At 48.1% G+C, this 14,878-nt stretch overlaps 1 protein-coding gene across 3 annotated transcripts; it reads left to right on the forward strand.

The window, feature by feature from the left end:
• The first annotated feature begins 874 nt into the window (after positions 1-874).
• Positions 875-14,510, forward strand: osbpl7 (oxysterol binding protein-like 7). Of its 3 annotated transcripts, none has more exons than XM_066698841.1 (22): positions 875-952; positions 5,408-5,620; positions 6,250-6,402; positions 6,898-6,951; positions 7,176-7,307; positions 7,792-7,968; positions 8,271-8,385; positions 8,608-8,714; positions 8,821-8,904; positions 9,037-9,139; positions 9,234-9,367; positions 9,894-9,980; positions 10,088-10,262; positions 10,421-10,698; positions 10,826-10,963; positions 11,220-11,283; positions 11,448-11,526; positions 11,680-11,824; positions 12,017-12,161; positions 12,314-12,440; positions 12,592-12,714; positions 12,902-14,510. In XM_066698841.1, the coding sequence occupies exons 2-22, from the start codon at positions 5,531-5,533 to the stop codon at positions 13,008-13,010; spliced, it is 2,619 nt and encodes an 872-aa protein (XP_066554938.1). In that variant the 5' UTR covers positions 875-952; positions 5,408-5,530; the 3' UTR covers positions 13,011-14,510. The 3 variants fall into 3 exon arrangements, with proteins under 3 accessions (XP_066554938.1, XP_066554937.1, XP_066554939.1); XM_066698840.1 differs by lacking the exon at positions 875-952 and adding an exon at positions 4,675-4,810; XM_066698842.1 differs by lacking the exon at positions 875-952 and adding an exon at positions 4,675-4,810 and having other exon boundaries at positions 7,176-7,289.
• Positions 14,511-14,878: the final 368 nt, after the last annotated feature.

A 14,878-nucleotide genomic window follows, 5' to 3' on the forward strand; every position in this document is an offset into this window, starting at 1 on the left:
CTGCCCAGACAGAGATGCATGTTTTATTAATAATACAGACATTGCTGACTTTTAATTGTACTTGTGGACGAGGGGCGTTCAAAGCAGGTCAGACCTGTTCGCATCATCACACAAAGCCCTGGAGACGACCTTGAGAAGACCTGTGCTGATGTGCACACGACCCAATTACAAACCATCTATCAATTAAAAAAAAAAAAAAACTTTGTTAGCATGACTGAGTTACAGCAGTGTTGCCAATACATTGCATTGACATAAAATGATCAGGATTGCTCAGGGATAGGACAGTGGGGAACAATAAATACAGCAATTATACATTTGAGACTTTTTATGATTAGTATTATTTATTGGCAGACTTACAGGATATGAATGCAGCAATACAGTACAGAATTACAAATCACGCATAATACAATTACAGTTTCAAAATAACAAGTGCAGGAAAAATATACAGTTCATATGAAATACAAGTCATCCATCCTAGTTCTAATAGCTGACTAGTGCAGATGAGATGAGCGAAAGGGAAGGGAGCAGGGGGGAAATCACAGTAACAGGAGTACTAGCACTGTAAAAGCAAGCAGTATAATGAAACAGGTGTATAAAGTGCACAATTACAGGAGAATGAACTGCTAAATTACAGGCACAGTCTGGAGTGATGTGTCTTGAGTAATTGCCAGAAGGTGGTCAGGGACTTTAACATGTATTTTCAGACATTTTACATAAAACGTGTGTATACAGTGTCTCCATCTATAATCAACTCGGTGGCTCTGTGTCCCCCCCCCCCCACACACACACACACACACACACACACACACTTCATCACCCCCCACCCAAAATAAATGACGTAATCAGGTGACTTGACAAATAAGGGAGGGAGGCGGCTGCAGTGAAAAGAGCATCTGAGGGCGCAGACTTCAGTCAAACGCAACGCAGAGAGCGGAGTAGCGCCAATTCTCAGGTAAGACTCCCAGGGCGAAAATAACTGACTAAAGCATCGTCATTACTTGATTTCTGTAGTTTTTATGTTTTCGGTTTACAACCTGATGTTTTAAAATATTTTTAATGAGTGTTTTCTTTGTACAAATTCACAAATCCGATAGCTAAACAAAATTGTGGTAGCTGGTTGGTATTCGTTTAGATTAGCTTTGGTGTGTTTTAAATCTGCAGTGAGTTTAATGTATTGTTTTAGCTGATGAGCTTATTTATATGTAATTTGATTCATTTTGTAGTTTAGGCCCTAGATCAGTGTGCTAACTTATTAAAATCAAATTTAAAACTTATTATTATTTCCTTTTTATGTTGTAGCTGTTTTTTTTCTCTCTCTCTCAGTTTGAAGTCAAATACCCATTTATGGGAGATAAGAACCTGCAGCTGGGATGTCTGCCCACCAATAATTTGGAAGTCAATTAATTACTTACTTTCCAAGTTACTCAATCAAAAATACGAATTGGTCATGGCAACTTAAAAATGTTTTCCCAAGTCTGTATTGAGAAATCATTTCACCCCGTTTGAATGATCACAATAGGCCCGTTTAGTAGTGTTGGTTGTGATTGTAGTTTTTAAGTTTATATACATTTAAGTTTTGCCTCATTTTTCTAATTGTTATATAAGCTTTATTACCTCCCGCCATTGCATGTGTCTTTCCGACATTCCTCCCCACCCCGATGAAGAGCGTTAATTGCGGTCCCCAGGTGAGCGGCGCACCCCGCGGTTTGACGCAAGATGCGGCGCCTGTTGCGGCAGTGCGGGCTCTGCGTGGCCGGCCGCAGTGTTGCAGAACAGGGTTTCCAAAGACCCCGTGAGCTTATTTACTTCTCTGTTGGATAGTTAGTCATAAAATCGTGGTTTTAAAGCATGGCAACATCCCTAGAAGCTGCACTAGGGCTAGCCCATGTAGGTAAACTGTTGTGTAATTGTATTGTATTCATAAGTTGAAAATATCGGGGTGACATGGATGTGTTGGAAAATGTTTTGGTACTGACTCGCCAGCATCGAATTAGTTATTTTCTCTGTTCACGCGTTTGAAATGTTGGCCTGCTCGTGTAATAACGTGATCCGTACATTCCTGTCAGTGCACAGCTGGAAAAGGATGCAAACGACGAGTGCAACAAAGTTTCCTTGTAGAAGAATCCTCTCGGAGTGAAGCACTTTTTATTTTTGTTCTGATCGCACAGTTGAGTTCACTTTAGGGGTGTGTGTGTGTGTATATAAACACTTCTTTTTTTCTTCCTCAGGCTCTAGGTGCCTGCCTATCCAGTCTGTCCTGAGGCAGTATGCAGTACGTTTTTGTAGGAGTAGAGAAACTGCTTGTACTTCTGAGTGAGAGGGGTGTTTACCTCCCCCTTCTCCTTTATTTAATGCAGATGTCTAATATGGCAGCTATCCAGAATTACTCCTGTTTGTTAATATGTTGACTTGTAACTGGTGTTGAAATTGTTACAGTGGTGTGAGATGCTCTAGAGATTGAAGATTTTTTAAAAAAAGGGTATATAGAGACTGGGTCCATTACCTGATCTGGTATTTTTTTTTTCTTGGCTTCCCCTCTCCCCCTGCCCCCACAACCTTTGTTCAGATGTGCATGCCCTTGTCTGGGGTTGTGTGTGGCTGGCAAGGTGACAGTCGTGCTCTGTGTAGTTGGAAATGTGCCAGGCCTCCAGTGTGCACTCCTCTGCCCCAGTGGCTGCTCCCTGTGTAGGAGCTCCTGGCCCAGGCTGGTATGCTGGTATGCCAGCTTGGAAGCAGGGCCCTGTTCTGTTCTAAGATCTGCGGAAAAGTTGAACCTGTGTGTTGTGAACGATGCTGTGCTAGAGCAAATTGGTGTAGATTATGGAAAGATCAATCTCTGTGAATGTGAAATGTGGCTTTCTTAATCAATTGCATGTTAATATCTAATTCTACATTTAATTCTTGTCTCGTTAGAGAGAAAATACAATTTTAATGTGACTCTTCACCACATCTTCAAACAAGTCTTTGCCGATTTTACTTGGTGACCTAAAGAAATCCTGGAGCAACGCAGGCAGCTGGGCACCATGTCCTGCATGGTTGAAGGCCTTTAGGGTTTAGGTCGTCGTACCTTGGCAAAACGTGGGCCTCCCAGTCACTCTGCCAAACACTGGGATCGACCCCAGAGATTGCCTTCATGTTCATGGCAACTTGGAAGGTGATGTCTGCTTAAGGAAAGTTGCAGTGAAATGCAGGAATCTTGCTGCTGTTATTGTTACTGGGGAGGGAGGATGACTGAAGTCTCAGGAAGTCAGTTGTGCTGCACTGACTATGCCAACTATGTGGTGGAGCAGGCTGGGCTGGAAATCTGAGTTGGTGACAGAAAGAGTACGGCCTGTCCCAAGCAAGCTGCTGCTTCTGTGAATGGAAACCTGCTCTTTGTGTTCCCTGTGGTTGAGTTCAAACCTGTCTGAATTTTTATTCTGCTCTTATGCTGTGAGTAGTGGTCATCCTCAGTTCAATTGTTCTCTGCTTATCCAGCTCATAGTTGAAGAAAATATGCCTGCAAGCTGATGGAGAGGAAATGTAACTGAAACCTTCAAATAAAGCTCTGCAGGAAATAATTGCATACTCTGCACTGGCAGTGGAGCAACACTTGTATTCATTCCCCTGTCATGTCTTCCGCAGTCTTCACCGCCAGTTACAGATTTTGTGCAACATGGATTCCCCCTTAATTTCCTGTTGTCAGGTTGGGAAATTAAGCCTATTGTTGAAGGAGGCTGATTTGGCATACAGTCTTGCACTTGGATCTTGTTTATATCTTAAACTTGCATGACTTGAAAACCTATTCAGTGTGTCATCCTTAGATTTGTATGGTAGAAGTTTACAGAAGTTGGGGGGGGAGGTAGTAGATTAAGTGAGCAACCGAGCCATGGCTGTTGAAATGCCTACACTGTGATCAGGTAATCAAATAGCTGTTTTATTTGTTTCTAAACAAATGGTCGTGTGACCAATCAAGATGCCTTCCCATCAGAGAACAGCCTGATAATTTCATGCCTGGGGATATTGCCCAGTACATCTGTTCACCAGAGCTGCATTTGGCTCCTCATACCTTTGTTTCCACTGGTGTTTGCTCCAGAACTTGAGGATGCTTTGTCCTTTCAGTGTCTGGCTAGTCCCAGGCTAGTGTTGGAGGGAGATGTTGAACAAATGGATTGTCTCACAGCTTTGGTCTTGAGATTTTGGATTGAGTATTGGAATTGAACTGGCAGAGTACATTTTGGTCAGGAACCCCCAAAAGCATTAAGAGATCTTAACATAACATTGCCCCAAAGATGACCCATGTTTATTTTGATTAACAGATTGTAAAAGGGAATCTAAACCCCATTATTTTAGGCAGGCCTAGCATGAATGCCAAGCCCTTCATCTGTAATAGGAGGGTGCACTCAATGCCGTTTGCGTGTTTAACCCCTCCCTGTCACAGGCCTGGCAGCTTAGTCATGCTGGAGTCCTCTATATTCCTGGAACCTGTCATGAACACTCCTGTATGAAATCTGAACTTCTTGGGGAAAGCATTCTGGTGTGTCAAGGTTTCCCACTGCACACCGCTAAATTCTTGTTGCTGAGTAAGTAGGAGACGTCCTGCCCGAGAGTCAATGGGCTGATGTTGCAATCGCAGGGGCGGCGCTGTCAGCCCGACTGTCGCATTCCTGCTCCGCACCTTTGTTAAAACCAGTCGTGCTGGAACACAATGCATCACACCTGCTTGGAGACACTCGCCTGCTCCCCATCTCGACCGCTCTGCACTCATTTATAACATTTGCACTGGTCTGTGTGCCATTCAGGGATTAATAGATCAATGTCCTCTGAATAGGTGAGTGGAGATCTAGGGGTTAATTTTTGCGGTTTTACAGTTTTATTTTTTGGGAAGGGGGGGCGGTTAGATTTACTGCCAGCATGTATGCCCCTTCAACCATGTTTATACTCGTTGGGAGAAATGTTTCAGCCATTTGGAGATTACGTACCGTGAGCTGCAGCGTCAAGGTGGTTAATAAAAGGGGTGTCCTTTTAAAATAACAAATTGACAGAGTGAGGAGGACTGGAGCAGCTGTTGTTGGTGGCTCAAATGCTTTAATGGAGTGGAGCTGCTTTCACAGTCGAGGACTACATCAAAACGCCCTTGCTGGGCAGTGTCTGCCGAGATTAGTGTCCTGGTAGTGTTGCTGCTCTGCCTGGCAGCGCTGGCAGACTTGCTGAAGGTGCATTCCTGCCTTCAGTGTGTCGCAGCTAGTCCGATGAGGGAAGGGATGTCTATGGGGAGGGGGTGGTTCAGCTCCGGAAGGAGTTTTAACAAAGGACTAACTGATTTGATTGTCATTTGTCTTTTTTTTATAATTTTAAATATTGGATTTCAAACTTCTCCATAGTTGCAAGTGTCTTATACAAAATCTCCCCTCTCTCTCTCCTGCAGACAGCTGATTGCTTCTCTGCCATGTCCAGCAGTTAGTTGAGACGGGCCTTGTCGTTTTCCTGCAAGATCGATTCTTGATTTCTCCCTCCCTGCCTTGGACGGATCACTGCCACAGCCTGAGAGATGAGCACGCTGGACAGGTCCCCGGCCGTGTGGCACCCCCCCGGTCACTCTCGCAGCAGCAGCACTGCCTCCTCGCGCCACACTCGACAGGTCTGACCCCCCCCCCCCCCCAATGTTGACCATGAATCTGTGTGTTCATTGTGGCCCCTCTTAAAGGACAAAAATTTTGCATTTGAGAACAAGACCATACAACAAAATAAACTGGAATTCACCCTTAAGCATGAATACTTGTAAGACGAGATGGCTTTTCTGAAGTGCCTAAATCCTTATCACTGATAACTCGAAATACATTTTTTTTTTTTTCTTCCTTCCCTATTCAATTTGCATGATGTCCGAGTTTATAACTTGTACCTTGCCCACCAGCTCGTTGCCGATTTTAATTCCAGCCCGTCTCAGGGTTGGGGGATGTGCCAGTGAGCCAGTATTCACAGTGACATAATCGACTCCATTACCCCAATGTTTCTCCTCCCGTGTGAAAGTGTCCTGTATTAGCATGACACAGGAGGGAGGGAGGGAGGGAGGGTGTGTGTGTGTGTTCAAAAGTTAATGACCAGGCCAGCTGAGAATTGCTGTTGGGAGGTTTGAAGGGCCTGAAGCTGCCAGGGTGCTACACTCTGTACTGGACAGTTCTTGGGCCAGGGTGCCCTTTAACCCAGTGCCCATGTGCCTGAACCCAGCAGGCTTTGCTGATGGTTTGTGATCTCTCCATGCCACTGCAGAACTCCAGGGACTGGGAGGTAATGCAGGACATCCAGAGCTGCAGCAGCGGTGGTGACGTGAGCGTGGAGACGGTGCGGGATGTGGCGTTGCCCGCCAACTACCAGGGCTTCCTGCTGAAGAAGAGGAAGTGGCCGCTGAATGGCTGGCACAAGGTTGGCAGGGTGTGGGTGCCCGGGAGGTGGGGTGTGAAAGGGGAACCAGAGCACTGGCACACCAGGGCAGCTTCTCTTGGGTCTGGCTAGTTTGGCTAATGGCCACTTCACTCACTCCTTGAGTGTGCTTATGTTTGTTTGCACTGTCCTGATTTCCCTTACCTGCCTAGAGTGTTCTGCAATCCTGAATCCATGGTTTATATACAGCTCTGGAAAAAATTAAGACCACTGCAAATGTTTCTTAAATCGGCATCTCTATGAATGGAATGGCATGGCTGCCATACATGTATTTTTATTCGGAATTTGGGAGATTTGTTGTCAGTAGTTCATAGAATATAACAAATTTTAATTTTACCCAAACGCATACCTATACATAGTAAAACCAGAGAAACTGATAATATTGAAGTGGTCTACATTTCTTCCAAGAGCTGTATATATATATATATTAAAAAAAAAAAAAAAAATTAACCCTTGACTCTCCTGCTTGTCTTCCAGCGCTATTTCGTGTTGGACAAAGGCATCCTTGGATATGCTAAAACGCCACAAGATGTAAGTATTGCTTGTACTTGTAAATTGCTTAATTAGGCCTCTTGCGATTTGGTGGGTTGGAATAGTTTAGCTCTGGCGGGGGGGTTGAAACCCCAAAATGCCAAAAGTTGTCTCCAGGGCCTGGGCTGAGCACTGCTAATTGAGGATGGGCTTAACCACCCATCTCTGCAGGAGACTCCTCTCCACTGCAGGCACTTATCATGGTCTCCTCTCCTCCCTCCCAGATCGCCAAGGGGAAGCTGCATGGCTCCATCGACGTCAGCCTGGCGGTCATGTCCATCAACAAGAAGTCCCGGCGCATAGACCTGGATGCCGGTGACAGCCTGTATCACTTGAAGGTACCTTTCCAAGTCTCTGTAAGTGGGCACCTCTATCGCAACCCTTGCTTCAGTCTCTGTAATAGGCTGTTCTTAGAGAATGTATTTCCTAGTGAAATGCCAACAGCAGCAGAATACCCCTTTTCTCCCTGGAACAAAAACTTTCCTTTAACTGGAGTCCTTCCCGCATTCCCAGAGTTTGTGGTGTCAGAGGCCGAAACTCAGAAATGTGATAAGGAGTGATGTAGATTTTTTTTTAAAACCTCTGCTTCAGATTTAAACAAAGGAGCCAAAATAATTGAATCCAGTTCTGTCAGATTCCACAGCAGCTGGAGGAACTGGTTTGCAGTGCAGTGTGGGAGTAGATCAGACATTGTAACGATTGTTTACACTGTTGGGAGGGCGAAGATGGGTTTTGTGGGTTTCAAACTGCAGCCTACCACCCCTCTGCACATGGTGATAGTGGCTGACCACTTTGCTCACCTCCTTCACACTGGTATCTTCCCTTCCTGCCCTGTCCCAGGTGAAGTCTCCTGAGCTGTTCTACATCTGGGTGACGAAGCTGTGTGCTCACCGCGTGTTCAAGAAGAATGAGGCTGTGCGTCTGCACAAGGAGTTCCTGCGTGCACTTGCCCAGAGCAACGGCCCGATGCCAGACATGGCTGACCTCACCCAGAGCAACGGAGCGCTGCCAGGCATGGTGAGCCCATCGCTGAGCCGCAGGGGGGCACCAATGAGAGGGGTTCTTTAACCCCTATATTGTATTCGGTCTAAACTGGAGCTCTAAAACAAGATCTAGTCTTGGAGGGTTGTGTTAGTGTTTTTCTAGCCACCCAGGTAAGCTAACTTAATGTTGACTTAATGGTGTCACTGAACATTTGAATTTTCTGAATGTGATATTTTTAAAGATTCCAGAATATCCACTGAGCTTCAAAGCTTGTGTGTGTAGATTTAATTGCACTCCAGTGTTATCCTGACCCACTCTCTCCTGTTTGGTTCCAGCCCACCTACAACAGAGCCACCCCCCTGCAGAGCCTGCCCCCAGGGACCCCCATAGTGACCAGCAAGGTTGACGCCTGGCTGCAGCAGACCCAAAACTCTGATTTCTGCTCCCAAGGTACAGCCTGGCCTGGCCCGGCACAGCCCCACTTCCTCCCCGCTGTTAGGGCAGTTGTCATTGCACCTCGCTACTGAAACTACCACGCCATTGGACAGTGTTAAGCTTTTTGGTTTTGGTGGGTTTCGTGTGTGTAAATGCAGAGTTTGTGGGACCAGTCCCAGCAGGGTGTGCCCAGGCCTCAGTCCAGTTGTAACTCTCACTACTACTCTTGTCCTACAGAGCTGGCGCAGTGCCAGGCCGATCTGACCGAGCTGAGCCGCATGGTGCAGAGATTGCAGTCGATGCAGCCCTCGCAGTCCTGGAGCTGCAACGGTGTCAGCATCCAGGTAAGCTCCCCTCCACCCCATCCCTGCCCCACTCCCCACAATCTTCAAGGCAAGGTGCTCCTGGAAGTGTCCCCACACTAAACTGTCACTTTTATTCTCTTTCCAGAACAACACACTGGAGAAACCCCGGAAGAAAGCCAGCAAGATCTGGGGCAACTCGCAGAGCCTGTCCCGAGTGGAGGCCAGTATGGTGAGGGAGTGGAGCAGCAGTGGGGCGGGGGTGGAATAGATGAGATTGATTTGCAGTGTAACGCCAGTGAAGCAAGTGTACCGAAGTGCTGCCCTTGTCCTTGGTGTGAGCCCTGTCATTGTGTCCCACTAGGTCTCCTCGGTCCCCAGCATCCCAGACTACGTTCATTCGCAGGCCCCCATGCCCCCAGAGACACACAAGCTGCAGCACAACATCTGCTCCCTGTCCCAGAGAGGTGAGGGGGGCTTGCAGGCTTTTCTGCATTCAAACCAAATACAACAAAGGGGAACAGTGCAAATAAGTCAATTTTGTCTCCCTCTCTCCTGCAGTGCACACGTCATTGAAGTCTGTGCTGGACACTCTGTATACGGAGCGTGAGCGGCTGCGCCAGGCATGGAGCGGGCCAGACCTGCGCCAGGCCACCTCTGCACAGTTTGCCACGCTGTACAGTACCATGTCTGAGGTGAGGGGGACTGGGGGGGACAGGCGGAGCACACTTATACACTTACAATCAGGGCTGTGCTGAATGAGCGGGGAGGGTTCTGTGGTCTCAGTGGAGGCAGCGAGGTGCCGCAGAGAATGAAGTGGAGGATTGTGGTTCAGACCGTTGGATTTTGGGCATCTGAATCCGATGCTGTAAATACACTGCAATGTCATCCAGGCCAGAGCGTTCTAGAGTCTTTCATCTCTTCTGGGGTCACACCTGCTTCAAAAATGTTTCTATTTTTAGATTTTAATCTGCACCCAGGTGTTTGGTTCACAACTGTGATTTGTCATGACAATGGAGAACAGGTTGGGGAGGTTAGAGGGAGGGAGGCGGGGGGGAGGCGCACCCATGGTGGAATAGCTGCTGTTGCTGTGGGGTGGGGAGTGAGTCTGTCTAGTCTCTTGGCGTATGGAAACTGTCACTCTGTGTGTAGGAGGGCACAGTGGTGTAGGGAGTGATGCTGTGCTTTGACAGGCTGAACATTGGCTTTGTCCCTCTCTAGATGGAGATGCAGTCCCACCTGACGCGCGTCCATTCCCTGTCTCTGTCCTCCGATTCCACAGATGAGTCCTTCCGCACCGTCAACCAGGTCCGTCTCGCTCCTTCCCCGGTGGCCATGCTTATTACATAACCCATAAAACCCATTTTCTTTCCATCACTCTGTTCCTCACCCGGTTTTGTTCCCTCCTCTCCCAGTGCCCTCTGTCCATAGCGGGTGAGCGGATGTCCTTGGCGAGCACCCAGTCGTATGCAGAGTATTTTGACGCCAGCGACGTGATTGTGTGTGGGAGCTCGGATGAAAACGAGGCTTCGGACGACTCCTGTCTGAGTGACGTCACCAACAGCAACTCTGACCCTGAGGACTGCCACAGTACGTCACAGATGGCTTCTCTGAGCCGTTATTGTGCCCCCCTGGTAGCAGAGCCATCACAGCCAGAGACCAGAGTAGTTTTCCTGAATTTTGTGCTGCTTTGATTCATTCCCCAGTATTTGACGATTCCCTAACTCTTGTCCAACTTCCCCCGGTAGTCTCTCGGAACTACAGAGCCAGCCTGTGCATCTCGGGCCCCCGCTGCGCCCCCAAGGACACGGGCCGCCGCAAGACGATCCCTGCGCCCGGTCCTGACAACAGCCACATCGGTCTGTGGAACATCCTGTACAACAACATGGGCAAGGACCTGTCGCGTGTGTCCATGCCCGTGCCGCTGAACGAGCCGTTGTGCTTCCTGCAGCGCCTGTGTGAGGAGCTGGAGTACTGCGAGCTGCTCGACACAGCCAACCGCATAGATGACCCCTATGAGCGCATGGTAGGCATCGGTTATAGTTGGGCGTGGGGGGGTTGCTTTGTCTTCCTTTACCATTCCCAGGGATATGCCTTTTGCTATGAGGACTTCTATTTCAGTGTAGATGTTGAGGTCTCGCTCTCATTCTCAGGTGTACGTCGCAGCCTTTGCCATCTCCTACTACCTGTTTGGCAGCTCCCGCAACCGCTACAAGCCCTTCAACCCCGTCCTGGGAGAGACCTACGAGTGCCTGCGGGAGGACAAGGGCTTTCGCTATGTGGCCGAGCAGGTGCGCCACTGCCACCCCCCCTGATCTCCACCCACAGGGCTGGATCAATATCCGCCTGTGGTGAATGTGTTGTATCCCGGTCCTCTTGGGAGAGGAGGAAGCTTTGGGCTTGTGCTTTATTTTAGAGGATACAGAATCCATGTGTATTTTTCATAAGGGATGTGAGGGTGTTCCTGTTATGTGATATAATTTGCATTCTGGAATGGTTGATATCCACCTCCTCTGACCCTTGACCTCAATGCCCTTCCTCCCCCAGGTCAGCCATCACCCCCCCATCTCTGCCTGTTATGCAGAGTCTGAGAACTTCACATTTTGGCAAGGTGCGTTTTTCAATTTACACACGTGTATATTTTTTTTTCCTGTTTTGTAATGGTTTGTTGTACCCCCCTCCCCCTGCAGCTAGATTAACTGTCAGATTAACCAACACCCATGCTGAAGCCCCTTCTGTAATGCAGACCCCTTCCTCTCTGTTTGGTCTCTACAGACCAGCGCTGGAAGAACAAGTTCTGGGGCAAATCTGTGGAGGTCATCCCTGTGGGCATGGTGAACATCACGCTGCCCAAGTGAGTCCTTTCACGTGTGTGCAAATAAGACTTGTGACTGATGGCCAAGAAAACCCCTTTGACGGAGTTTCTCATGGAAAGAACAATGATATTGGACCCCAGTGCTACATCGCTGTTTTCTGACTGCTGCTGTCTGTCCCTCTCTGTCTATAGGTATGGAGACCACTATGAGTGGAACAAGGTGACCACCTGCATCCACAACATCCTGAGTCCACAGCGCTGGCTGGAGCACTATGGCGAGATACTGATCCGCAACACCAAGGACAGCTCCTGCACCTGCAAGATCACCTTAGTCAAGGTGAGGGGAGGTGCTGGGGCCTGTGGATCCCTGTGACATTGAAGACCTTCCTGTACTTCTTGATTGCATCTAATGTCATTGTAAAGGTGGCCATAGTCTTTCTGCCTTGTTCTGCTATGAAGTGGGTGGGTGTGTTTTTAAAGAATGTACACGAATGCTGGTGTTTATTTCTCCACTGCCCTCTTTCCTCAGTCCCGCTACTTCAGCCCCGAGACCAATGAGGTGCGGGGTGTGGTCCTGGACCAGGCAGGCAACACTGTCCATAAATTTGGGGGGTTCTGGCACGAGGGCATCTTCTGTGACACCCTGCCTACACCCCAGTGCATCTGGAAACCACGTGAGTGTCAACCTGGCCTCGGAGGGGGGGTAGCAGCGACTGGGAACAATTCTAACTGCACATTCGGGGAGATGCAGATGCTATTTTTTCCAGGATCAGGTGATGGTTACTGTAGTGTGTGATCTGTGACATCCTGCCCTGTCGCCCCACAGACCCGCTTCCTCCGGATCACATGCAGTATTATGGGTTCTCTTATTTTGCGCGCGAGCTGAATGACGTCACCCCCGAGATGAAGTCACTGCTGCCGCCTACAGACTCCCGCTTCCGGCCAGACCAGAGGTGAGTGGAGCGAGGGATGGGCAGAGACCAGCTGGTGTGGTGTGTGGACCCTGGTGTGACCTGAAAAATACTGTATATGGGAATGCTGTGGAGTCCAGGTCCAGTGCACCTCAATATTCCAAAGCAATGATGACTCTGCTCTCCCCTGCAGGCTGCTGGAGAACGGGCATGTAGACGAGGCGGAGAAAAAGAAGGATGAGGTGGAGCAGCAGCAGAGGGAGCGGCGGAAGATGATGGAGAAGAAGGGAGAACAACACATCCCACGCTTCTTCAGGTCCGTCTGGCTTTTGTAATGTTCTGCTCCTCAGCCCCAGCACTGATCGCCACATGCCCCAGGACTGGGGGAGCAGTGGGGCCTAGTCCTGTTAACACAACTTGTCCACTGTGAAAGCATTGCATTGTGGGACACCCCTTGTCTGCACCGCCTGTAATCGTGCAACTTTGCTTTCTCCCCTTGGCAGGAAAATGGTGGATGCCACTGGCAAGGAGACCTGGTTCACCAACGGGACATACTGGAAGGTCCGCAAGGAACCGGGATTCGCCCAAATGGACAACCCGCAGCTGTGGTGAGGAGCTGGAGTGCAGCCTCCTTCCTGGACCTGAGGACTGCCAGCCAGGAGGGTGTTGTATATTTTAGACCTCTATATTCAAATGTATAGACTATTATAGTGGAAAAATCCAAACCTCATCAGTTGTGAAGACCTTTGGATGTCCAACTTAACTTCTTTGATGCCGAGAAATGTGCGCACACTCCATCACCCATCGCACTGATGAAATTGCTCCGTCTCGCACGGAGCAGAGATGGTGTGTGAGTGAGAGACAGCCTGGGGAAGGTGTGAAAGACAATTTTATTTATTTTGCTCATGGATCTGCCCCAGGATTCCCAGCGTTTCTCCTCCCCTGGTATCGCAGGTGGGAGCAGCACCCAGCCCACTGTGCTGAAGCTGCCTTGACCACTGCAGGCTGTCCGTCTTGAGCTGGACAGAGTTTGGAAACTATTCTGGTGGAGAGGGAGGAGGTGGGTGGTGGCTGTAATGTACTACCCTGTCACCCACCACCACAGAGTCCCTCCCAGCTCACCCAACCTCCCTGTCGCAGCCATGAAAGGACGGGCCGCCAGTCGAGGTGAGACTGGAGTGTTTTGTTGCCCTGTTTTGGTGTCCTATTTTTAAATGTTTTACAGAGGCTAGTATTTTACAACAAGGGATCATTTTAAGATGCTGCAATTTTCATTTTTAAATGATTTTTATGTGTTCATTATGCAATCTAGTAGACTGAACATTTTCCTGTAATATTATCCTAAAGGTCTCTGTCAGAACCCTTAATTAATCAATAAATGAGCAGTTTTGTTTTTTGTTTTAGATTTTTTTTTTTTTGGTGGGTTAGGTAGTAATGCCTCCACACTGGAGTTTGCATTACAGGTCAATGTACCAGGAAACCTCTGGTGGGCTATGAACTGAAGCGCACAATGCACAATTCTGAGGGGGGTGGTGACCAGTCATCCTGTTCCCCCTCAAAGTGCTCAGTCGGCACAGTGACTGCTCACAGAGGCATATGTATTGAACTCCTGTACAGCTCTAGTGACTTGCTCAGTGTCTGCTTTGAAAAGCAGTGTGTTCTGTTGAAGCCAATTTAAGGACTTTTTTTCTGAAAAATAACAAGTGTGTGTATATAACTTTAGGGAAACCGAACAGTGTAGTTTGTAATGAATTTTATGTGTGCATTTTGTTGTAACTTGTGTTCTTAAATGTAGTCTTGACCATCAATGTCGTTATCCCTTATCCAGCATGTGTGTACAAGAAATGTCCAGTAGAGGGCTCCAAATGATTTGATAAAATACACTAAACTGCCTAAAACTTATTCACCAAAGTTCACTTGTTTTGATTGTATTTTTGCCTTTTCTTTGTTTTGATCACCTGGTTCTGTAACCTCCTCTGCACACATCACATTGGGACACCTGCCCCCGTCACACATGCCTGCAAAGGGTTTCTGCATCTGTAATTGACTCCTGCTGCTGCTTTTCCTAATTCAGGACTCATAGTTTGGCCAAATAAAGGTTTTACCCCCCTACCTCTCACAGTTTCCAGTCACTGCCTCATTTCTGACCACATCATGTTAATATGGGGTGACGAGGTAGGTGGGGGGTGATTAAGTAGGCTTCTGCATGGAAGGGCAACTGGTACTGAGCACAATTGCATTGTTCTTCCAGCAGGTGGCAGTGACATTTTATTTTTAAACTACCATACTTCCAGGATGTCCGAAGTGCAGCATCTCTCCAGGGGGTTTGTGTGTGACTTCCCTACCCTCTGTGTGGGCTGTGCTGTAAGTAGATGGACTGGAGTGCTCCAGGTTGGCGAGATTCATAGGTTCAAGTCCTGCAAAGCATTATGATTAAATGCTTTGTGAAAGGTGACAAATACACACTTGATTTGGGGTTT

This window comes from Amia ocellicauda, chromosome 3, assembly GCF_036373705.1.
Source record: "Amia ocellicauda isolate fAmiCal2 chromosome 3, fAmiCal2.hap1, whole genome shotgun sequence".
NCBI lineage: Eukaryota > Metazoa > Chordata > Actinopteri > Amiiformes > Amiidae > Amia > Amia ocellicauda.

Excerpts from the sequence above, each read along its gene's own strand:
- osbpl7 (XM_066698841.1), top strand. The coding sequence starts at position 5,531 with ATGAGCACGCTGGACAGGTCCCCGGCCGTGTGGCACCCCCCCGGTCAC. Across the intron at positions 9,981-10,087 it reads CCTTCCGCACCGTCAACCAG|TGCCCTCTGTCCATAGCGGG; the intron begins GTCCGTCTCGCT and ends CTCCTCTCCCAG. Across the intron at positions 11,527-11,679 it reads GTGAACATCACGCTGCCCAA|GTATGGAGACCACTATGAGT; the intron begins GTGAGTCCTTTC and ends CTCTGTCTATAG.